Consider the following 25801-nt stretch of genomic DNA (forward strand, 5'->3'; position numbering starts at 1 on the left):
CAGGGAATCCCAGAAACAGATATATTTCTTAACTTCCATTATCTGTTTAAGTTGCATCCATAAATGTAAATATAAATGTGGGTCTCATGATAAAAAGAACACTGTCCCCACGTCTGCCCAGTTTGGTGACTTTCCACAACACTGTATTTGGCATCTCAAAGCTATATTTATCTGAGGAAATATAGGCATTTTGGGGAAATTGCTAAAATATCTTTCTAGCCTGAGATAACCAGGGGATATTTCAGGGATATCATCTTATGTAGCTGTTTCCTGTCGGGCTAGAAAGTTGAGCAAAAATCTGCCACTCCTTGTTTCCCCTCCATGAGGAGCTGCTATCCTTATTCTTGGAACTGCAGCGGAAGGTATCAGCATCAAAGCTAATCCTGTGCCTTCAGAGTCACACTTACCCTAATGAGAGTTCCTCTTCCTCCATGATATTTATTGCATTAGTGATTAGGGGTCCTGGCTGAAGCTAGAGTAGTGTCTACTGCTAAGTAGACTTGTCTGACAAACTGGGGGCTCCCAGAAATTGGCAACTTTGTAGAAGACTGACTGATAGGGTTGCCAAATAAAATATAGGATGTTCAGTTAAATTTGAATTTCAGATAAACGAATAATTTTTTAGTATAAATATGTCCCATGCAATATTGGGGACATATTTAAACTTCAAAACATTCATTGTTTAATGGGACATATTTATACTTAAAAGTTATTTGTTGTTTATCTGAAATTAGACTTTGATGGGGTGTCATGTGTTTATATTTGCTAAATCTGTCAAGCCTGTACTGTCAGGAAAAAGCAAAATTCAGTGAGGTGGGCATGATTACTGTTATTGAATCAACAGGTGGCTGAGGACAGGGAATCAGATCTCACAGTGAACCTGCTATGGACTTCAGAGAATCCTTGGTGGGGCACTGTGGAGAACACAAGGTTCCTGTTGAGGTCTTCATGAAATTTATATTTAGCGTCATGAATGTGGATAGCAGGTATCAAAGTGAGGAATATCTCAGACTTCAGTAAGCCAGATATAACTACCTACCTAAGATGCTAGAAATGATATTCTGATTTTTTAAAAAATGATTTATTTATTTATTGTTTTGCAGCAGGCAGGCTCCTTAGCTGTGGCTCCAGGGCTCCTTAGTCGCACCTTGCCAGCTCCTTAGTTACAGCATGTAGGCTCCTTAGTTGCGGTATGCGAACTCTCAGTTGCAGCATGTATGCAGGATCTAGTTCCCTGACCACGGATCGAACCCGGGCCCCCTGCATTGGGAGAGCGGAGTCCCATCCACTGCACCGCCAGGGAAGTCCCATGATATTCTAATTTTTAAGGTCACATTGGAGTTTTTGTTTCAAATTCTTTTGGAACAGTTAGGTTTGAATGGGGGATGGTTTTACTTCTTAATTGCTTATAGGGAACAGAAATAAAATCTAGAGGTTCTGTTTTTTGTGGTTAAGTTTGTAGCACTTAATGAGTGCATGAGCTTTACAGGCTGAAATCCTTTGCTTTTCAATTACCTGAGACTACCCAAAATGAATGGGCACCAGGTTATTTTCTTAATGTCATAACTGCAACTATAGAGTAAAAATTAGAGTAATCTAGTTAAACTTGAATAACCTCCCCAACCTAAATTTGGTAATTCCAGGATAAACATCACTTTGGGGATTGCATTTTCCCATCTGTTCATTATTGATCATGTAAACTAGAAAATATCCTAATACTCGTTTTATGCTACAGTATGTATGGGCTCCATACATATTTTAATTCTTCAAATGAATTATATATTAATAGAATTATTTATACATACTACATTAAAAAAAGGATTGGGATAATATTATCTGTATATTTTATGGATCATCATATGGAGTCAGGCAGAGGTGGCATCATTTTTGTTCATCAAAGCTGCTTGTAGAAAGTGGCAGAGTTTGAGTTGGGCTTCTAGGGTGAGCCAGCTATGAAAAAAAACAAAGGTGCCAAGTATAATATGAATTATGTTCTTGTGGTCAGCACAGCTCTTCTTCTTCCTCACTAACAAAACCCAGATTTTATGCAAGGCAGCAATGCATGTGGTTTCTAAAAACCACTTTTTCCCAGCTTCCCTGATATTATCAGAAGTTCCTGGATATCCCCTGTTTAAAGAGATGAAGGCCAGCTTAGCTAGCACACCCTTTTGCCCTTTGCCCTTCTTATCTTGCCTACAACGTGGACATGAGGCTTCAGGAAGTGTTGATATTCTGCACCATAAGGATAAAAGCCACATATTAAGGGTGGAAGAGAGGTGATTACATGGTCAAGCTGATGTACCCGTTATGCACTGCCTATTTCCCAAGGCAATATGCAGAAAAGAAAAATAAGGCCTTATTTGGTTAAGTCACTATAGTCAGATTTCTGTTACAAGTAGCCAAATGCAAGCCTAACTAATACAGTTGCTTCAGAATTAAACGAAAAACGAAGTCTAAGGAGTGGGGAAAGTCATTCCATGTCTAACAACAGTTTTTACTAGATATCCTCTAGTAAGTGGATTTTGAAGAGCACAACATATGGCATAGGTCTTATGTGTGATTTTGGATGTCATTGCTCAATATATGGGTTTATTGTTCATTATATTTTTAATTGTTTCCACATTACCCAACCCACTATAGTAGTTGTGGGGTAGGGCAGGGACAAAAAGGATCCTAGAGCTAAACAAAGAAAGGAAGTGAGGGTTCTTCCGTCTGCCCATCACAGTTTATGGTATTACCAAGGATCTGGGGGTGGACTCCTATTGGATGCTCCAAAAGGAGGAAAGAGGAATCCAGTCACACCTCCAAAGAAGGCCATATAGTGCCCAGGAGGACCAAGCTGATCGGCAAGTGGGAAACAAAGCTGTCCTGCAAAAGGCACTGATTCTCTCTGTTTTAAACAGTAGTTGATTTACAATGTTGTGTTAGTTTCAGGTGTACAGCTTCAGATTCTTTTCCACTATAGGTTATTACAAGATAGTGAATATAGTTCCCTGCACTATACAGTAAACCCTTGTTGTTTATCTATTTTATATATAGTAGTGTGTACCTATTAATCCCATGCTCCCAATTAATCCCTCCCCCCACCCCACCCCTTTGGTAACCCTAAGTTTATTTTCTATGTCTGTGAGTCTATTTCAGTTTTATAAATAAGTTCATTTGTATTATTTTTTTAGATTCCATATAAGTGATATATAATATTTGTCTTTCTCTGCCTAACTACACTTAGTATAATAATCTCTAGGTCCATCTGTGTTGCTGCAAAAGGCAGTATTTCATTCTTTCTTATGACTGAGTACTATTCCATTGTGTGTGTGTGTGTGTGTGTGTACCACATCTTCTTTACCCATTCATCTGTTGATGGACATTTAGGTTGCTTCCATGTCTTGGCTATTATAAATAGTCCTGCTATGAACATTGGTGTGCATGTATCTCTTCAAATTAGAGTTTTTGTCTTTTCTGGATATATGCCCAGTAGTGGGATTGCTGGATCATATGGTAACTCTATTTTTAGTTTTTTAAGTAATCTCCATCCTGTTTTCCATAGTGGCTACACCAATTTACATTTCCACCAACAGTGTAGGAGTGTTCCCTTTTCCCCACACCCTCTCTAGCATTTATTATTTGTAGACTTTTTGATGATGGCCATTCTGACCAGCGTATTTCTCCAATAATTAGCAATGTGGAGCATCTTTTCATGTTCCTGTTGCCCATCTGTATGTCTTCTTTGGAGAAATGTCTATTTAGGTCTTCTGCCCATTTTTTTTGGATTGGGTTGTTTGTTTTTCTTGTTATTGAGTTGCATGAGCTGTCTGTATATTTTGGAAATTAAGCCCTTGTCGGTCACATTGTTTGCAAATATTTTCTCCCAGTCTGTATGTTGCCTTTTTTTTTTTTTTTTTAAATTCAGGTTGTATTCTGCTGTCTTTTTTGGGGTTTTTTTAGATTTTTTTGATGTGGACCATTTTTAAAGTCTTTATTGAATTTGTTACATTATTGCTTCTGTTTTATGTTTTGGTTTTTTTGGCCTAGAGGCATGTGGGATCTTAGCTCCGCAACCAGGAATCGAACCCACACCCCCTGCGTTGGTAGGTGAAGTATTAACCACTGTACTGCCAGGGAAGTCCCTGTAGGCTGTCTTTTTGTTTTGTTTATGGTTTCCTTTGCTGTGTATAAGCTTATAAGTTTGATTAGTTATCATTTGTTTATTTTTGCTTTTATTTCTTTTGCAAAAGGCACTGATTCTTAACAAGGGAATGAAGGAAGGGAGGACAGTGCTGGGGTGGGAAGAGTGTCTGCAGTGGAGTTTGTGGTGTGTCTCTTGGCCCAGAGGGAGATGGAAATATAAGCTTCATAGCCAAAAAGGCCAGCAGCCCTGTGCCCCAGCACTCTAGCAGGGGTGGTGGAAGGATGGCTCCTTCTCACAGATCTGATGATAGAGGTGATCAGGGAGATGAGACAAATAGGGTTTGGAAGAAATCACACAAGGGCCAGCTGATGCACTGGATTTTGGTGTATGGGTCATACATGTAGGTGACAAAGACGAAAGCTGCCAAGAACTTTTCTTATCAGCTCTGCATGATCTGACTCCTGTCCCCATCTCTATTCCTATCTTTCTGTTATAGCCACACCGGCCACTTTTCAATTCCTCAGATAGACTGTGATCCCTCCCACCATGAGACCCTTGCACCTGCTGTTCTTTTTCCCTGGAGCTCTCCTCCCTGACATCCAAGGTGGGCTCACTCCACAGGTACCCTCTCCAGTTAATGCCTATTCATCTTTCAAGTCTTACCTCATCACTTCCTAAGGGAATCTTTCCTAGATCATCCAGGCTAGATCAAGTTCCCCCCACAGAATCTTGTTTCTTTCCTTCACAGAAGTTACTTCAGTGCAAAATTATACAAATTGTGATATGATTAATATCTACTTTCCCCACTAGACTGAAAGATCCAAGACAGCAGATCTGTGTCTGTTTTTGCTTACCACTATACCCCTGGTACTCCAGCACAGTGCCTGACATATAGGAAGTACTTAATAAATACTTATTAATGAAATTAACAAAACCAGACATTCATTGCTAAAGTGGAGATGATAATCCTAGCTATCTCATAGAATTTCTTGAAGCCTAAATATGAAAGTGCTTTATAAAGCATAAGGAACTGTTTGAAAATTACTATTATTAAGAAAGATGCTTTAGATTATGATTTTAAATACATTTGAAGAAAAGTCTTTTTTTTTTTTTTCCAAAGTCTTTTTTTCCCTAAAGGCTTACCTGAAACTTTCTCTTCAAGGCCCGGGTCATTACTGGGGTCAGCCCAGTTCCTGTTTCCATATTTTCTTTATTGGTAAGTGGGGTTCCACCTGGGCTCCTGCAAAGGTATTGAAAATATCAGGAGCTGTGTTTTATGCTGAATTTTCAAATGAATTTAGAAAGCATAAAGATACGAGAGTGGATTACCTCTCTACATCGACTTTTCTGAGTAGTTTTCGCAGATCTAACTGGCTTTTACCAGGAGTACTGATAAAATGAAGATACAAAAGTTAGAGCTTGCCAGATTTTATAATTTTTCCAAAGCAAAGCAGTCATTTCTATAGGGAACATCCTAGAAAGTAGTTTGTTACACTTGTTACTATTTATTACATTTAAAAATAGCAGTAGATGCAGATAGGAGCATAAAGTGATATAATGATTCTAATAAGTAATAGTTTTGACTCAGTAATTACACATGTAAGAATCCATCTTAGGGCAAAACTCAGCTGTGCATACAGATGATGGACAAGGATGTTTATTGAAGAGTTATAGAAAAGAAAAATCACAAACAACCTAAATGTCTCAAAACAGGATTTTATCTATGAAATTCACATATTAAAAAACTGCAGGGTTTCCCTGGTGGCGCAGTGGTTGAGAGTCCACCTGCCGATGCAGGGGACACGGGTCCGTGCCCTGGTCTGGGAAGATCCCACATGCCGCGGAGCGGCTGGGCCCGTGAGCCATGGCTGCTGAGCCTGCGCGTCCAGAGCCTATGCTCCGCAACGGGAGAGGCCACAACAGTGAGAGGCCCGCGTACCACAAAAACAAACAAACAAACAAAAAAACCCTGCATCTACTGAAGAAGTCAAAATGATGGTTTAAACTAATTTTTAATGAGATATGGGAAAGTTCATGACATATTAATGGGAAAATCCATATCTGTATGTATAATATGATTATACACAGGTACACACATAAACATATCATATTTCATTGATTCCAAAACATAAACATATTTCATTAATTCCAAGAAAACTAGTTTTCTTATTTTATTATTTCTGAAATTGTGCTGCTTTGAAAATTCCTGATAATATTTCCCCCCCAAATCTGTTATTAAATCAATGGTGTATTTTGTAATAAACAGCATCATGAAATGGAAATAATAGAGTATATGTCCAGAGAAAGACTAGAATGATAAACAACAGTATGTTAGCAGTATGTGGCTATCTCCAATGATAGGATTATTTGCATGATTTTTGTTTTCTTCTTGAAACGTTTCTGTAGATTTCAATTTTCAATGAACATATGTAACTTTTAAAGTTAGAAATAAGCAAAAAATCATTATTTTAAGTAGCAGTAGAGTGTAGTACTGTGTATTTCCTTACATTAAGACATTTGTAACTCGAGTTGATAACACTTTGGACTTCGGTTTCAGGGAAACGCACCGCAGGTCAGAGACAGTAACTAGTGGATTCTGTGCCTTTGGTGATGGTACAAGCTTTAATCACAAAATGAGACACTATTAAAAACACATTTAAAAATAGCATTCAAAATGTAAACATACTAAAACAATAAATATTTGAGTGCTTAATATGTGTAAGATACATCTATTCAATTTTTATTCCGAAGCTTCAAAGTATACCTCTACCTCTTCAAACTAATGGTTGGTAGATAAAACTGCCTAATTAAATAATTTGGGGATTTACATATTTTGTTGAGGAGATCCAAAATTACTCAAAAAAAAAAATCAAATACTTACCTCAGAATGGTTTCTATATTTAAGACTTATGCTTATTTTCCATTAAGGGACAACCAGGTTAAAAGCCGAAAGACCACATGTTTGGTCAATGACATCTTACCTTCCTCCTTTCATCAAAACTCTGTGTCTTCTTTAATTTCACAGTCAGTAGATCTTTAACTGTTATATGCATGGGTCCATTTTTTTTTAATGGTCCAGGCTTAAAATACATGGAGAGGTTAGAATTCAAATTGGAACCAGGACATCTAGTCAAATGCAAATCCAAATCTAGTTTTTAAAGACTCTTTAAAAATTAACTTAAAAATTAACTCTTGGGCTTCCCTGGTGGCGCAGTGGTTGAGAGTCCGCCTGCCGATGCAGGGGGCGCGGGTTCGTGCCCCGGTCCGGGAAGATCCCACATGCCGCGGAGCGGCTGGGCCCGTGAGCCATGGCCGCTGAGCCTGCGCGTCCGGAGCCTGTGCTCCGCAACGGGAGAGGCCACAACAGTGAGAGGCCCGCATACCGCAAAAAAAAAAAAAAAAAAAAAAAAAAAAAAACTCTTATTTCCCCTAGGAGCCTATCAAATTCTTTCCATTCAACCAAGAACAATTCTGTTTTCAGTATCCATGTATGCTAAGGCTATTGAAAAGTATTCACCAAAATGTAAGGCTTTGATAGTAAGAGATGGGCTAGTTCCTTGTAACCATGCATCTTCCTTAGGAGTCATTTTAATAGGACAGGAGATGAAGGAGTTCCTCAAATCAAAGTGAAGTTTTGGGGACTTCCCTGGTGGCTCAGTGGTTAAGAATCCACCTGCCAATGCAGGGGACACGGGTTCAAGCCCTGGTCCGGGAAGATCTCACATGCCATGAAGCAACGAAACCTGTGCGCCACAACTCCTGAGGCTGTGCTCTAGAGCCCGTGAGCCACAACTACTAAACCTGTGCGCCACAACTACTGAAGCCCGCGTGCCTAGAGCCCGTGCTGTGCAACAAGAGAAGCCACTGCAATGAGAAACCCGTGCACCGCAACAAAGAGTAGCCCCCACTCGCCACAACTAGAGAGAGCCCGTGCACAGTAATGAAGACCCAACGTAGCCAAAAATAAAAATAATTAAAAAAAATTTTTTTAAAGAGCAAGTTAAAAACAAAAAACAAAGTGAAGTTTTGCCTGAACTCTCTAAAAGGATGACTCAGTTCCCATACAGCAAGGACGTACACTCAAAGCGGTATATATTAGGGCAAATATAACAATAGGCTCTGCATTTAATTCAGCCATTTTAAACCAAATATATCTGTAGTGAAAATTCAGCAGATTTAAAAATAGGGCCATGCCTATCTTAGTGATGCACAAATACTCTGGTCCCCTTGGAAGATAAGTAACTCTAATGGAGACTGGTTCTCCAGCCTAATGGCATTATACTTTAGGATCCACAAAGTCTTTTTATTCTGACTTCACTCACTAAGCTATCTTTGTTTTTAATTTGGTTTCCCAGAGAGATTTCCATTTTTGTAAAGAATCCAACAGGCATCTCCCACCTTGCTAGATTTCATTCATGCATCCTTGAAAAAAAAATCACTTTCGTTTCTAAATCCCACTTTTGTGATCTCCCAGAGGACTGTGTCTTTAAAAACAATAATTGACATAATTAAGATATGGAAACAGAACAAAATGCAGCCCTTCCTGTCAAAGCCCTTAGCCCAGCCTTAAAAGGACACCTGGTTGTACTCCTTTATTACACACTGACCAAACCACACCTTTACTAGATTGTTTTTTACCTGACGTGCTTTAGTGAGATCAGATTTTCTGAGCAGCAAAGGTGCTGTCAGTGGTGGAGGCGGAGGGGGCGGAGGGGGCGGAGGGGGCGGAGGCGGGGGCGGGGGCGGAGGAAGACGACTGGCTGGCTGTGGCAGTGAGGCAGGCGGTACAGCCTCGGAGTCTCCAGGGGTGGTTAGAGCACACGCAGGCACATTTGTAAGTTTTCCACGCATGTGATACATCTGACCACAGCTTGGACAGGACGAAGTTTCTGAGACGGCCTGGAAGAAAACGTTACAGTTGGCAACTGAGGAACAGATTTAGTTGGTTCTTATGGCTGAGAGTCATCAAAACCATACCTACCAGGTACTGAATGCTTTCTCAGCATACCATATGCTCCGTAATATTTTCTCATGTATCACAAGCTCATTCACTCATTCATGTATTTGTTTGGTGTGTGCTATATGCCAGGCACTGTGGGTACGACATGAGCCCTGTCTATCAGCTCAGCTGACAGTCCAGTGAGGAAGACAAGACGTTAAACACACACAAAACACATTCAAAACAAACGAAAATAATCCTTCAATAAGAGCCATGAAGTGTGCTGTGAGCATGAATAGTCAGAGGGCTGGGGAGTGATATTTAGCCCTGATCTCAAAGATGAATTTAGCCTTACCAGGTGAAGAAGGGAGATAAAAACTGGGGGAAGAGTTCCTGGCAGAGGGGAAAACATTTAATGCAACCAAGAATATAGTATATTCAAGGAACCGACTAAAAAGTTCAAGGGCCTGGAACATGACTGTTATGGGCTGAATTGTCCTCCCCCATTGCAACTCATATATTGAACCCTCAAGCCCCAGTACCTCAGAATGTGATTATATTTGGAGATAGGGCCTTTAAAGAAGTGATTCAATTAAAAGGAGCCATTAGGGTGGGCTCTAATCCAATGTGACTGGTGTCCTTATATAAAGACGAAACTTGAACAAACAGGAGACACCAGGGATGCACGTGCACAGAGAGAAGACAACCTGAGGACATAGAAGGCAAGTCGAGGAGGGAGGCATTAGAAGAAGCCAGCCCTACCAACACCTTGAGCCTAGACTTCTGGCCTCCAAAACTGTGAGAAAATAAACTTCTGTTGTATAAGTCACCCAGTCTGTGCTACTTTGTCATGGTAGCCCTAGCAAATGAATGCAACGACCCTATGAAGTAAGGGGGCATATACTACAGGCTGCTCTAACAAAGTATCACGAACTTGGTGGCTTAAAACAAAATTCATTCTCTCACAGTCCCGGAGGTTAGAAGCCTGAAATCAAGGTGTCAGTAGGACTGCACTCCCTATCAAGGCTCCAGGGAAGAATCTGTTTCTTGTCTCTTCCAGCTTCTGAAATCTACTGGCATCCTTTGGTTTGAGGGCCCATGACTCCACTCTCTGCCTCTGTGGTCCCATTGCTTCTCCTCTTTTCTGCATGCTCTACTCTGCGTGTCTTTTATAAGGACACTTGTCACTGGATTGAGGGTCCACCCAGATAATAAAGTATGATCTCCTCATCTCAAAATCCTTAACTCAATTATATATCTGCAAAGACCCTGTTCCCAAAAAAGGTAATATTTACAGGTTCCAGGGATTAGGACTTGGACATGTCTTTTGGGGGGGCCATCATTCAGCTCACTACAGATGGTATCTTCCCCACTTTATAGATGAAGAAACTGAGGTCCAGGTTGTGAAGTCCAGGTCATGAGGTGATTTGCCTTTCCTCCTCTGGTTAACTCATCTTGAGGCACAAATTCTGGAAGTAGGGGTGTAATCCCAGAAGCGTCTCTCCAAACCAATGAGCACAATGTTTATTCTTTAGGTTTTAGACACTGAGAATAGGGGTCCTGCTTAGGGGAGTTCGGAGAGAGTGGATATTTATAGTTTTTTCCTGCCTATATCAGTCAAGAAAATAGAAACCACCCTGAGTATTTAGAAGAGGGGACATGTAATATAGCGAGTTGGTTATACTGCTGATGGAAGAGCTGAGAAGCACGCAGGGGACAGTGAGGCATCCCAGAGATTAGCAACAGCATAAAGCCATGAACACCCTGACACTGCATGGCCACAGAGAAGGACAGTGTAACCAGATCTCTGGAGCTGGGTGAACCCAGAGGATCTAGAAACATGGTTGACTTACCTAGTGGGAGCTGGAGTTAGGAAGGCAACAACAACCATTGCTGGAGAAATTGCCCAACACAGAGAACAAAGGGGGAAAATACCCCATCCTCTCTCTCCTTCTAATCTCTCATCAGTGTCTCCCATTATTCCAGCACACCAGGAGCCAGATGACATGGAGTTCGGGAAATGTAGCCTGCAGGGGTAAGCCCCCCTCCAATACAGAGCAGAGCCTCTGAAGTTTAAGGACTAGACCTGAGAGCAGACATGTCCAGAACTAGCACTAGCCTGTAGCCACTTCTCCTTCTAGTAAAAGCACACTGGGGTTCCAATGGGGGAAAACCCCTTCCCTCCTTACCTAAGTCTGGATTTGTTTTTCATTTGATAATACGAACCTTCAGTGCTTCCTGGAGCTTGTGTAATTCACTTTCCAAAATGCAAAACCGTTGTTTTAGACTATGAAGTTCTTGGTGGCAGAAACGGGATGGAAAGATGGTGCCTTTCAATACTTCCAAACTCTGAAATTAAAAAATAATCAAGCCTGAATCCAATGAGCAATATGGTAAGGACAAGAAAGTGGTTTGATGGATGTTTTATAGAAGTGAAGGCAATAACAAGGACCTACTGTATAGCACAGGAAACTATATTCAGTATCTTATAAAAATCTATAATGGAAAATAATATGAAAAAGAATATGTGTGTATGTGTGTGTAACGGAATCACTTTGCAGTCCATCTGAAACTAACACATTGTAAATCAACTATATTTCAAATAAAAAAAATTTTCTTATTGAAAAATATAATTGAGGGCAGACATGACCACACAATTTCATCTCACCTGAGTTTAGCTTGAATGTCTGCTGACCTGAGCACACACACACGTGGACACACACACCAAGTATGTAGAAAAACCATAATGCTGAAAACATGTATGTCAAACCCATACCCAGGCCATGCAGTTCTGAAACCGGTTGTATAGAGACCATACTCTATTTGTCCAAAGCTTTACTGCATCTTTAAAATTGGGAAATTTGAAGTTCCAGGACAGTCTTAGCCAGCTTCTGCTAAGGGGTGTATCTGTTGAAGGAATAACCACTCTGTAGGAAAAACAAAACCAAACAAAGCAAAAACTCCTAAGTTGGAATTAACAGCCTCTAATTAAATAACAAGCTAGTTTTATAGTGTGACTTAGGAGCAGAGACTATCTAAAGCCAAATTCTTCATTTACTTCTAGAATTCCCAGATTAACTTATGCAAATATTTATTGAGTAAATAGTAATAAATAAAACAACATAGTAAACATATAGGTATCAGAGATTTAGTAATGAACAAAATAGATCCAAATCCTGCCCTCACAGAATTTAGTTTCATGGAAGAAAGGTAAAAATAACTCAATGAATAATATATGTGGGTTGTTAGGTAGTGAACAAATGCTAAGGAGAAAAAGATAAAGCAAGAGAGGGAAGGTGAAACGTTGGGTGGAGGTGAAAAGTTAGATAGGGTAGCCAGGGAATGTCTCACCGAGAAGGTGACTTTTGAGAACAAATGTTAAGGACGTGAAGAAACTAGCAGAGCAAATATTTGGGATAAGAGCTTTCCTGGCAAGAGCAATAGTAAGTGCAAAGGCCCTGAGGTGGGAGTTTGTCTGAGGTGTTTGAGGAATAGCAAGGAGGCCAGATGACTCGGGTGGAAAGATTGAAGGAAGAGGATTAACAGATAATGTGAGTCAGACCGTAAAGGTCTTGTTGGTCATAGAAAGGATTTTCCTTTTTACTCTGAGAGAGGAAGACCTTGGAGAATTGAAGCAGAGGAGTCATATGAAATGATTTTAACAGGCTCATCTGGCTGCTGGGTTGAATTACAGTGCAGAGGCAGCAAGGGCAGAGCAGGAAGACCAGTTAGAAGGCTCTTCTGCAACATTCGGGAGAGAGGAGTCTAGGATGGTATCATGGTTACTGCTTTTTGAGGGTCTGTTTGTTTGAAAATTTGTTCTCTCAAGAGAGCTTGAACAAAACATGTATAAATATATTCTTGTGAAACCTACTGCCTTAGAGTTCTTAGATTTGAGGGTCTCTTTTAACAACACATTTAAGCCCTGAGTCCCAGAGAATAAATGATCCAACTTTACCAAAATAAAGATTTAAGTTCTAGTCATATATCCCTCTTTCATCACTTACTTACCAGGTTTATACAATTAAATCGACTAGGAAAGTAGAAAATAGTTACTGTGCACCTCAAACGCAATTCCTTGGGATTTTTACTTCGTTTGAACTCTTAAGCTATGGTTGCCACATAAAATCAGGATGCTCAGTTAAAATTTGATTTCAGATAAAGGGTGAATAATTTTTTGGTATATTAGAAATGGTGCATGGGACAATACAAAAAAATCATTCATTGTTCATCTGAAATTCAAATTTAACTGGGTGTTCTGTATCTTTATTTCCTAAATCTGGTAACTTGTTCCTAAAATGATCAGATTTTTAATATTTTCTCTGTTCCATATTACGCCTTACCTTTCTGGTGAGGGTGGCGGAGGGGGAGGTGTAACTAGCTTAGACTGAAAGTGAGAGGCCTCTTTTCTTTTGAAAAATCTTTTCGCTTTGGCTTTTAGCTTTCTTCTTCGTTGCTTGAACTTGGGCATGGTTTCTGTACAGAAAATTTGTTTTTACATTTTTTTATTGAGGAATAATACACGTACATAGAAAATACACACATTTTAACTACAATTCAATGAATTATCACAAAGTGAACACATCCTTGTAACTGCCACCTTGGTTAGGAAGCAGGTCACCACCAGCAACCCAGAGTCCCCTTGAGGCAGGAGATAGATGGGCCCCAGGCTGAGCAGCTGGAATATGTCCCCTGTAGAGATGAAGATAATGGCAGGAGCAAGAAGGTGCTGAGTCCTGTTTGGATAAAAAGCTAAAGAGACCACATATTTCTCATTCTTGAGGTCAAGGAGACCCCCAAGCGACACATGTGCAAAAAAGATCCTTGGGGAGGGGGAGCCAGACCATAATATGTTCTGCTAACTCCTCAGAGACCTTTGCGCTGGAATCCATCTTGGCTAAAAGATGTGCATGCACACAGGGGAGGGCCCTGTGCCAGACCAAATATGGACTCAAAGTCAGACAAAGCAAGATGATTGGCCAGAGGTAACCCAGAACTGCCCCCATATAAGTAACATAATCCACCCCAAAAGTGTGTGCCGCTCTCTCTCTCTTGCTCTCTGAGTCCACCCGTGCTTTCTCTGCACATGTCTTCTCTCCTAATAAGCATGTTACTTGCCTCACTACTTTTTGTCTCTTTGCCGAATTCTTTCTTCAAAGCAGACAAGCACCAGGGCAGTGCTGCAGCCCGGGTTCAATCCCTGGTCAGGGAACTGAGGTCCCACTTCAAGCCACCACAGGCTGCAGCCACCTCATAGCCACCCAAGATCACCCTGAACTGGAGGAAAATTTAAACCCAGATTTAAACTATCTCTAGAGATACCTTGGCTTTGGCATTATATTACTCTCAAATTTTGTTTTTGTTTTGCTTGTTTTGCTTTTCTTCATTAAATCAACTGAATTTCCCTTTCTTTATAATGAAATCAAGCAGGACCTTTCAGGGCCTTCCCAGTACAAAAGCCCTTTTTGTTCCCTTTCTCTTGTTTGTAGAAAAAAGACTTCAGTTTCCTAAGCCTTCCTCAAGTTCCAAAGAGCAGACTCAAGCAGTTACTAATTAGAGAAGTGAGAGAATGCAGAAACAATGATAGGTTAAACAATAGTTCAGAGATAAAACAGAGTCACAGGACTCCTAGTTCCTCCTCAAGGGATCTATATAATGATCTGATGCATATCTTTGTGTTGTCCTGCAGAATCTAAGACCACACCCCCCAGGTAAAAGATGGTTACTACATGCTGACCACCAGCACTTAGACCCCAGACTGGTTAGAACCATAAGTGTTGATGATTAAGATTCGCCAGATATCACCCTGTTACCTTACCACCAACCAAAAAGTTGAAAGTCCACCAGCTGATCAGGCATCCTATTACCCTCACCCCTAATGCTGCCTTTAAAAGTCCTTGCCTGGGCTTCCCTGGTGTCTCAGTGGTTAAGAGTCCACGCTTCCACTGCAGGGGGTGTGGGTTCAATCCCTGTTCTGGGAACTCCCGCATGCTGTGCGGTGCAGCCAAAAAAAAAAAAAAAAAAAAAAAAAAGTCCTTGCCTGAAAGCCATCGAGGAGTTTGGCGCTTTTGAGCACTAGCTGCCCTTTCTCCTTGTTTGGTGCCCTGCAATAAACACTGTACTTTCCTTCACCACAACCTGGTGTCAGTTGATCAGCTTTGCTCTGAGTTGGGCAAGTGGACCTGAGTTTGGTTCGGTAACAATAACAGAGAAGATGGTTACAGTTGGGTTGTCAGCTATTAAAAGGAAGTAAATTTCTTTGCTGGTAACATTTACTGAGATTCCAATGTACAAGGTTGAGTTGGTAGTGAAAGAAAAACAAAACTAACCATTTATATAATGCCCATTTACTGTTAGACACATTCACATACATTTTTTCAGTGAATCTTCATTACCGTGCAAGGTATTTTTCCTGAGGAAGAGGATTTTTATTCCCATTTTAACATAAGAATAAATTGAGGTTTAGAAAAATGAGATGATTTATCCAATGTAATGCAATAAAGCATTAAGTCCAGATTCGTAAGTCTCCAAAGACCACATTCTTCCTAATACACTGTGATGCAATAGTAGAATAGGTGATATACAACATAATAATAATTACCCCAAATCTAAGACATGGGTGTTTCAAAACATTTATTTTAAAGCACTTTTAAACACTAACTAGTATATTTAGATTTTAACTCAGAATCCTCTTCTGAAGAAAATTAAGTCAGAGCTGGTTTGATGTGAAGAAGTGCTTTGCCAGTTTCAGTTTTTGCTACCTGAGGAACAAAGATGTCCTTATTCAAGTAGCGGAACTAAAAATGGTCTCAAGGGCTGGGCCTCCTTCTCTTCAAACTTACATTTGAATAGGAACAATTGGTCTTTAAAATACACATTCATTCCACTTTTGTTCACCCTGTAACCCTCCAGCACTTGGTATGCAGCGCTATGCTTGTTCAGCTCTCAGATTCCAAGGGCTGAAGAACCTCCCCCAGCTCCAGTGTGGGTAGTAAAAACTAAGAAATGTTTTAGTTTCAAGAGCATTGGACTCACAGAGGGCACCCTCCATGGCAGCGGGTGACAGAACGTATAACAACAACTGGTCTAGGAGTAAAGTTTCTTGATAGCATCTTATTTAACAAATTGCCAGACCTCAAATTAACAGCGTATTTCTTAACTGTTCTTACAGGCTTGGGAGACATACCCCAAGATACCTGATTTCACCTTTATTGTATCACTTTTCCTTTCTACTGAAATAATGAATAAAGGCTAAGTGGGGATTATTAAACACAAGGGATATCTACAGGATTAAAAAAAAACACAAAACAAAAATACTCTGAATGAAGATATTTAGGAAAGCCTCAGGAAGCAACAAAAAACTTATGGTTGCCTGGAAAAGAAGTTAAACCTCATCAAATCCATGGCCAAGACTATCTGTGAAGAAATGTCACTGGAAACCTCTATCCAAGGCCCAGAGTTCACTGGTTGGGATCCCCAGAATCTGAGATTTCCCCAGTAACCTCCCCTTCCTGTCTTCCGTTCCCCCCTTCACAGCCCTCCCCCATTCTGCTCCTGTTCTCTCTCACCTGCCTTGATGTCTTTTGTTAGAGAGCAAACTGACACAGAGAACTGGCTTCCCGCCTCCCTTTTTCCTATATTCACCAATCAATCCCTCAGTTATGAAAACAGACTTTAGAAAGGAGCTGGATGTTCTGGTTAAACTCAGTGGATTGACTCTATACCTTAACCTCCACTCCAGTGGTGTGTTGGGATTAGCCCTGACTTTTACATTTTTAGGAAGTCTGTGAGCCAGTTGTTTAACAAATCTACCATTTAAATTAAGTTATATAAACTTACAATTAGGTAATTTATATTTTAAAAGATAATCAACACACAAAACTCACCACTCCTTAATGATTTTACTATTATGTATGCTCTTGAGGTTTGGGTTTTGTTTTTGTTTTTACCTGATTGTATCTATACAGTGAAAATGCTTTAGAATGGTGTATTATTGCTCATTTTTTCCCAACTGCACATTTAGTAACTTCACATTGGAAACTTGAAATCGCCCATGATGGGAGAATTTACACCACGGCTATTATAAAATACTACAAATTAAGGCTTGGTTTATTATTTTGTTGATTGTTAAGAAAGTGATGAAAAGAATGTTAATAGTGCAGATTAAACTTAAAAGTGTATCTTGTCTGTAGTTACATTGTGAATAGCACAAAAAAATTGAGGAGTATTATTCCAGTATTTGAAAATGATTATCTGATTCATCAGAGGTTGCTTACTGAAGTGAAGTTCCAAAATAAATCTTTGTGTTTCGCTTTTATCTTACTTCACAGAGTAAATGAAAATATCAACCAACATTCATATCAGGACTAAGCTTGTTCATAAATTGCAACCACAGGTTGCTTACAAATAAAAGAAGTCTATAAAAATCAATAATAGCATTTTGTGAGAATCAACTGGCTATGAAATTTGTAAGAGTATTATATATTTTATCACTGCTTATAATAATGTTATATACTATAACAGTATATAATATCAGTAAATTTATAATAAAATTATGTATATATATATAAATATTTATTAGCACACTACTGGTGGAGCATCATGAAAACATCATGAAAAAAGGCAGTAAAGGAATAAAAAAGGCATAAACCCACAGGACGAAGAATGGGAGTAGACCTTATAATAGATGATAGATGTGAACTAAATCATCTACAAGTAGTAGTAACTGACTTGGCAGAGCAGAGGAAAGCTGAGGCTTGCCTGCCTGGTAGGGAAGCCAACAGGAAGCAAGACCATTCCCAGAACTCTGAGGAGATTCGGGACTTGAAAGCACCTAGTTCCTTTGAAGGTTTGGGGTAGGGCTTAAATTGGATTGATTAAAAGTCTTTATAAGAATTGGATAGGCCTTTGGCTTCTGCCCTCCCATCCTTACAGCCAGTATCCTGGCTTTCATTTTATGGACAGGTTTATTCTCTGGAGAAGTTGAACATAGAGGTGCTGAATTTGGGTCACCAAGCATAGCAGGGTCATGTTTCTGTCACTATACAGAAGATAGGGGATGATCCTAACCGAAAAGTGAGACTTTCAATCCCCTTCCTCAGCTCCGCTCCCAAAATACAGGCCACCAGGTTGTTTTTTATTTTATTTTATTTATTTATTTTTTTTGGCTGCGTTGGGTCTTCGTTGCTGCGCGCGGGCTTTCTCTAGTTGTGGCGAGTGGGGGCTACTCTTTGTTGTGGTGCGCGGACTTCTTATTACAGTGGCTTCTCTTTGTTGTGGAGCGCAGGCTCTAGCCGTGCAGGCTTCAGTAGTTGTGGCTCATGGGCTCTAGGGCGCAGGCTCAGTAGTTGTGGCGCAGGGGCTTAGTTGCTCCCCGGCACGTGGGATCCTACCAGACCAGGGTTTGAACCCATGTCCCTTGCATTGGCAGGCGGATTCTTATCGACTGCGCCACCAGGGAAGTCCTGCAGGCCAGCAAGCTTAATTCCCAGCCTCAAACCCCCACATCCCTCATTCCTCCTGGAGGAGACTAGAAGATTCTTCTCCAGGGCAATTGACTGGCCCAAGAAAAAAGACCTACAGATATTGACATTTGGGGTTCTACCCAAAATGGCCAAGTCTTTGATGATCAATTACCCACTGTGGTGCTCACAGGTTGACAGTATCCACCTCCACTACTTTGAGCTGCCAATCAATTATCTTTTTTGTGTATTCCTTTGACAAATAACAGCCAAGGATCATCAATCATTTTAGGAAAAGTCTTTACCATGAAGAGCAGAGACCAAAATCAACAGGGAGAGAAAAAAAAAATCCAAATCAAAGGAAATGGAAAGAATGTAGGAAGCAGAAGAAAAATTAAAAAAAGAAAAGAAAATATCTTCAGAAAATGAGAGACTGCATTCATGAAATAAGGATAAGAAACTATTTTAAAAATTAAAATAGGAGAAATTTTAAAAATATAATAGAACAGTTGGAAGATTAAAGTTTTAGATGAGAACAGAGAAAATGGAGAGAATTTTATCAAATAAACAGTACAAAAATACTCCCCAGAACTGAAGGACTTGAATTTCCAGATTGAAAAGGTCCATTCAATGTAATGAATAAAAGATTCACGTTGAGGCATGCCATCATTTAGAACGCCAAAAATAGAGGAGATTCTCAAGGTTTCCAGAGAGAAAATACAGTCTAGATATAGAGGCTGAGAAGAGAATGACACCAGATTTCAACAGCTACTCTGCAGTTCTGAGAGGATTCCACAGTCCTATACCTGGCCAAAATTTCAGTCAAGTGTGAGAACAGAAGACAAACAATGGGAATTTCCAGGATAATGGTGATCACAATAAGTCCTCGGAAGACAACTTTGCAGCAGGCCTAGAGGAGGGGTCAGCAAACCTTTTTCTGTGAAGGACCAGATAATAAATATTTTAGGCTTTGCAAGCCATCTGGTCTCTGTAACAACCACTCGGCTCTACTACTACAGCACCAAAACAGCCACAGACAATACTTAAATGATTGTGGCTGTATTCCAATAAATTTTATTTATGGCCACTGAAATTTGAATTTCACAGAATTTTCAAGTGTCACAGAATATTATTCTTTTGATTTTTTTCCAGCTATTACAAATTGTAAAAACCATTCTTAGCTCATGAGACCTATAAAAACAGTAATTTCCTGACCCCTCACTCAGTGCACAGCCAGCAAAGTGAGCAAGTGTAACAGAGGGCTTCAGTAGGGAAAAAAAAAAGAAACGGATAAATTAGTGTGTTTGATCATTCTGAGCAGAATTTGCTGTTTTTCTGTAAAGTTAGGGCCAAGTTACTGATAAGAGCTTGAAAAAGGAAGCATATTAAAAATGTCTGGGAGGGGGTGGGACTTCCCTGGTGGTCCAGTGGTGAAGAATCTGTCTTCCAATGCAGGAGATGCGGGTTCGATCCCTGGTCAGGGAACTAAGATCCCACATGCCGCGTGGTAACTAAGCCCACGCACCACTAGAGAGCCTGCCTGTTGCAACTACTGAGCCCACACCACAACTAGAGAGAAGCCTGTGTGCTGCAATGAAAGATCCTGCGCGCCGCAACTGAGACCCGATGCAGACAAATAAATATTTTTTAAAATTTGTGTTTAAAAATAAATAAATAAATAAATAAAATTGTACAGAAAAAAAGTCTAGGAGGGGGAATTGCCTGGAGGTCCAGTGGTTAGGACCTGGTGCTTTCACTGCCATAGCCTGGGTTTGATCCCTGGCTGGGGATCTAAGAGCCCACAAGTTGCAGGGCGTGGCAAAAAAAAAAAAAGTCTAGGAAAAAAGTTCTACGAGAAAAGAAGTGAAATCATAGTAACACTATATGTTCAGCTGTTACACAATATTTTATAGTCTAAACACTGAATGTTTATTTAACTAAAAATTATGATATATTGGGAGGACAGAAGGAAAGAAAGTGGAAATCAGCAGTTGTCTAAATTTATATAATGTTTAACCCATTGAGGGGAAGAAAAAAGGAAGAGTATTATAAACATGTTACTTAGAAACATGGAGGTAAACACCAGAAACAGTTACAAAAGTGGATAGGGTTGCCTTTGGCAAGTGGGAGTCAGGATTATAGAGAGAGGATTCAGAGGACTATCATTTCTTGTTTGTTTCTTTCTAAGTATAATAAGCCTTCCGGTAGTATTGGACAGTTAACCTTTGGTATGTACTATTAGCTGGAAAAATAAGAGTACCACCATTCTGAACCTGGGCCACCCTTTTCTAGCCCTTTCCTGGTGGTTGTTCCAGCGCCCATGCCTTCAAATTTCTAAAGAGTTCTACCTAAGCCAATGTATGTCATTTTGGAAATTATTATTATTATTATCATCATTATTTTTTTGGTCGCCCTGGGTCTTCATTGCTCTGTGCGGGCTTTTTCTTTTCTTTTCTTTTCTTAATAAATTTATTTATACATTTTTATTTTTTGGCTGTGTTGGGTCTTCGTTGCTGCATGTGGGCTTTCTCTAGTTGCAGCGAGCAGGGGCTATTTTTCCTTGCGGTGCACGGGCTTCTCATTGCAGTGGCTTCTCTTGTTGCAGAGCACGGGCTCTAAGCACGCAGGCTTCAGTAGTTGTGGCGTGTGGGCTCAGTAGTTGTGGCTCGCGGGCTCTAGAGCACAGGCTCAGTAGTTGTGGCACATAGGCTTAGTTGCTCTGCGGCATGTGGGATCTGGACCAGGGCTCGAACTTGTGTCCCTTGCATCAGCAGGTGGATTCTTAACCACTGCGCCAACAGGGAAGCCCTGTCTTTTGATATAGTCTATTTTCCCCTACTCTTTTAATTTCGAAAAATTTCAAACCTTGAGAAAATTTATAAGAATGGTATAATTAACACTCATATATCATTTGCCTAGGTTCACCAACTGTTATCTGTTAATTATCTCTCTTCATAGGGGTATATATATATATATGTGTGTGTGCAATGTACAATATATATTATAGATGATAATGTATAAAATATATAACCACGTATTTATGTAATTTATGTAATTTTTACATATCATATTACACAGACACACCCCTATACAGAAAGATAACAGTTGGTGAATCTAGGTGCACGATATATGACTATTTATTATACTATTCCTGTAAATTTTCTCAAGGTTTGAAACTTTTCAAAGTAAAAAATATAATATATAATAAACATACATAAATATAAAAAATACTTACACATGCATAAAAGTTTTTAGTTTTTGACTGAGCAAAGTTAGCTGCAGACATCATACTTCACTCCGAGATACTTTAGCTTCAGTTTCCTTACATGAACATGGACATTATTCTACAAAACCACAATCAGGAAATTTTACTTTTGAATATAATCCATATTCAATTACTATTCAATAGTCTGAACAATATCCTTTACAGCTGCTTCCTTTCCCTCTCCACATTGCATTTATTTATTTATTTGTTTTTAAAGATTTAATTTTATTTATTTTTAGCTGCATTGGGTCTCCATTGCTGCACGTAGGCTTTCTCGAATTGTGGTGAGCGGGGTGGGGGGGGGCTACTCTTCGTTGCACTGTGCAGACTTCTCCTTGTGGTGGTGTCTCTTGTTGCGGTGCACTGGCTCTAGGCAAGCGGGCTTCAGTAGCTGTGGCTCATGTGCTCTAGAGCGCAGGCTCAGTAGTTGTGGCACAGGGGCTTAGTTGCTCTGCAGCATGTGGGATCTTCCTGGACCAGGAATCAAACCCATGTCCCCCACACTGGCATGTGGATTCTTATCTACCGCTCCACAAGGGAAGTCCCTCTCCACATTGCATTTAACTGTAGTATCTCTTCAGTCTCCTTTAATTTATAACAGTTCCTCAGCCTTTTTATATAAGTATTTGCCTTTCTTCATATTTATATTCTTGAAGAATTCCAGCTAGTTGTTTTGGAAAATGTTCCTCAGTTTGGGTTTGAGTGTTCCTCCAGTGATCTTCCTACCTTCAGTCCTTCTCCTTGCCAGTTTATTTTCTACAGTGTTTTGGAGTTAGTCTTTCTTTCTTTTCTTTTCTTTTTTTAAAATTGCTGTATAGTTGATTTACAATGTTAATCTCTGCTGTACAGCACAGTGATTCAGTTATACACATATATACATTCTTTTTCTTTTTAATATTCTTTTTCATTATGGTTTATCACAGGATATTGAATATAGTTCCCTGTGCTATACATTAGGATCTTGTTGTTTATCCATTCTAAATGTAATAGTTTGCACCTACCAACCCCAAACTCCCAGTCCACCCCCCCACCTCCCCACCCCTGCTCCACCGCCCTTGGCAACCACAACTCTGTTCTCTACGTCTTTGAGTCTTGTTTCTGTTTTGTAGATAGGTTCATTTGTGCCATATTTTAGATTCTACATATAAGTGATATCATATGGTATTAGTCTTTCTCTTTCCGGCTTACTTCACTTAGTATGATACTCTCTGGAGTTAGTCTGGAGTTAGTTGCATCTGGAGTTAGTCTTTTAAAACAAAAATATGACCCTGATATTCCCTGTTTAAAAGCATTTGAAGGATCCTTATCACCCACTGGATAAACCAAATCCCTTAGCATGCCTTTCAAAGCTTTTCACAATTTAGTTCTAACAGCCCTTTGCAGCCTCATCTCTTCTAATGATTAACAGTTAGTACTTCAGGCATACCAAACACCAGATACTTTCTATAGTGTTATCAGCCTTTCCCCCTGCTTGGGGTATCCTCCTCCAGGTCAATTTATGCAGCCTTCCAGATTCAGTTACTTTTTTTTTTTTGCCATGCCTTGCGACACGCAGGATCTTAGTTCCCCAGCCAGGGATTGAACCCGTGCCCCCCGGCAAAGGAAGGGCAGAGTCTTAACCACTGGACCGCCAGGGAGGTCTCTCTTTGTCTTTTTGGTGAGTGCTTATACTCCTCCAGGTACTATGGTAGGTGCTAGGATACAACATAGTCTCTGTCCTTATGGAATGTTTAGTGGCTGTCATCTCTTTTGTGCTTCTAAAGCACTTTATACACACCCTTATTGTGACATTTGTTATACTGCATTGTAATTTTTGTTTGCATGTTTGCCACCCCACTGGATTTGAGCATTTCAAGGGTAGGATAAATTTTATTCATCTCTGTTTCCCCAGGACCTAGAGTATAGCAGGCATTAAATACCATTTCATTCAATAAATGAATGAAAGAATAGCAAGTGTTCTCTATTTTGATTAAGGAATATGCTTTAATACAATTCCGTAAAATCTCTTGGTGAGGGAGATTTTTAATTCTTCAAATCACACTGCACCTTCATATGGTTAAAGGATGGGTCCAAAACTATTTCCAGTAGGAAGATGCAATAAATAATAGAGTAAGAATTACACTCCTCTGCATGAGTTAGCACTGCTGCTTCTATTAAAACTCCACCCCGTTATACAAAAAAAAATGTTTTTGGTCAGGGGGTACTTACAAAGCTGTGGCAGCAACAGAAATTGAAACCAAGTCCTATGTCTAATTTATAATGAAAACTAATGCCTGGGTTTTTGTTCTTTTTGTTCTTCCTCTTTTGTTCCCTTTTGGCCTAGCCCATACCTGTTGGATCACGTTTGCCTAATCAACAATAAATAATGAAAGTCAGGTGCCTTAAGGCACAACTTTCAGATAAACATCACTGTTTATCTGCTGTTCTGAATTATCTTCCAGGGTAAGATGACCTTTATAGATTATGTTGACACAGATCCCGGGGGCCACAGACCACTGTACTAAAGACCGGGTAGACCGCAGAAGACTAAGATGATTAACCTCAGCTCCTTTGTTCTTCCCCTTTAAAAACCCCTAACTTAGAGACCAAGTTGGAGTGACTTGTCTTCCACTTCCTTGCCTGGCTCCCTGCAATAAAATCTTTGCTGCAAACTCCCGCTGTCAGTTTGGCTTTCTGCCCTGCGGGCACACGACCCCTTTGTTCGGTCTAAAAACAATTGGATTTCTTTAATATTGTCCTAAAACACATTTTTATGGAAAAAATGCGTTTACACTACCACAAACAGCTTTCTGTCAATTCATCACTTTCCATTACCAGTTCAACTGATTCCTCTTAAACATCCATAGGGCTACTGCTGGTATTTGCTTATATCTAAATTACATTTTATGTTGTGCAGCATTGCTTTGTTAGCTCCTGTCTTGTTTCTCTAGAGATTGCGGTTCCCTAAAGCTTAGTCCAGCACAGTACTAGGCACACAGAAAAAAGGACACACTTTTTAAACTGATACTCTCACAGAAAGTCGGACGATATTAAGACTATATTAAGGAACATAGTACTACTCCCTATCAAAAAATGTATGTTCTCAAACTTAAAGTGCATAAGAATCACGGGGGGCGGGAGGGAGGTCTTGTTAAAATGCCTATTCTGATTCAGTAGGTCTGGGTGGAGCCAGATAATCTGCATTTTAAACAAGCAGCCAAGTGATGCAGATGCTGTTGGCCCGCGAACCACGTTTGGAGCAGCAAATATGTAAAGGACTGTGCAAAAGGAAGGCGACTTTGCTCCAAAACATGTTTTTGAAGAGCGTTAATTAAATAGAAGTATGATTAGAGTGGAGCCAGGCGGAGCACTTCTTACCCAGCCTTAAACCTCCTCTTTTCCGATCCGTCTCCCCTCCGAGTCCAGCGAAACTTCCCACCTCTGTAAACCGTAAAAACACAAGTAGCAACAGGCCCAGCTACGGAAGATGCGAGCCCAGGTAACGTAGGAAGATACCCCTGCACTTACTAGGCTAAGAGTCCGGGGATTTGATGGAGTCCCGGCAGTGGCCTCTCCCTCGCTATAAAGAAAAATTCAAAATTAAAACCTTATCGTGGAGGGACCAATCGTAGCCTTGGTCTTTCCACAATTCGCTCTGCGTGTAGTGTAGGATCACAGCCTGGCTTGTGATTGGCTGAGGTAGAACCACGCTTCGGCCAATCAGAGCTGAGGCGCTTCTTGTATGAATATGGAGGAAGGCGGGAGCGAAGTGGAGGGGAAGCTGGAGAGGAAAGGTGTGTCACGTCCCCTTTGCTGTTTCTGGAAGCTTTTGTGTAATTGGTTGGCTTTTCTTCCGATTGCACCAATCGCAAGCTCTTCTCTGCTGAACTCTAACTGTGAAATTGAAAGTAGAGATGAGGGTGCAGCCAATGGAAAAAAAAAGGGTACAGGAGCCAATCCTCCTGCGGCGTTTTGTGTCCTTGCCCAACAGGAAAAGGTGTTTCATGCGGAGGGGCGTTTCCCAGTCG

General features: G+C 40.2%; 1 protein-coding gene across 4 annotated transcripts; it reads right to left on the reverse strand.

Moving 5' to 3' along the window:
- Window positions 1-1724: 1724 nt before the first annotated feature.
- Window positions 1725-25443, reverse strand: PRR11 (proline rich 11). Of its 4 annotated transcripts, none has more exons than XM_060082009.1 (10): window positions 25302-25442; window positions 13412-13544; window positions 11845-11995; window positions 11295-11417; window positions 8768-9028; window positions 7111-7209; window positions 6637-6749; window positions 5459-5518; window positions 5273-5369; window positions 1725-1950 (listed from the first exon to the last, which is right to left on the reverse strand). In XM_060082009.1, exons 2-10 carry the CDS (start codon window positions 13537-13539, stop codon window positions 1882-1884), a joined length of 1101 nt encoding a protein of 366 aa, XP_059937992.1. In that variant the 5' UTR covers window positions 13540-13544; window positions 25302-25442; the 3' UTR covers window positions 1725-1881. The 4 variants fall into 4 exon arrangements, with proteins under 4 accessions (XP_059937992.1, XP_059937993.1, XP_059937994.1 ...); XM_060082010.1 differs by lacking the exon at window positions 25302-25442 and adding an exon at window positions 25152-25281; XM_060082011.1 differs by lacking the exon at window positions 7111-7209 and having other exon boundaries at window positions 25302-25443.
- Window positions 25444-25801: the final 358 nt, after the last annotated feature.

This window comes from Mesoplodon densirostris, chromosome 18, assembly GCF_025265405.1.
Source record: "Mesoplodon densirostris isolate mMesDen1 chromosome 18, mMesDen1 primary haplotype, whole genome shotgun sequence".
NCBI classification, from domain to species: Eukaryota; Metazoa; Chordata; class Mammalia; order Artiodactyla; family Ziphiidae; genus Mesoplodon; species Mesoplodon densirostris.

Bases quoted from the DNA above. Each gene is read 5' to 3' on its own strand.
- PRR11 (XM_060082009.1), bottom strand. From the start codon at position 13,539: ATGCCCAAGTTCAAGCAACGAAGAAGAAAGCTAAAAGCCAAAGCGAAA. The intron at 11,418-11,844 runs GTATGGGTTTGA...TTTTAATTTCAG, and splicing joins TTCAGAACTGCATGGCCTGG to AGTTTGGAAGTATTGAAAGG. The intron at 6,750-7,110 runs GTAAGATGTCAT...TTGTGATTAAAG, and splicing joins GTTTTGATGAAAGGAGGAAG to CTTGTACCATCACCAAAGGC.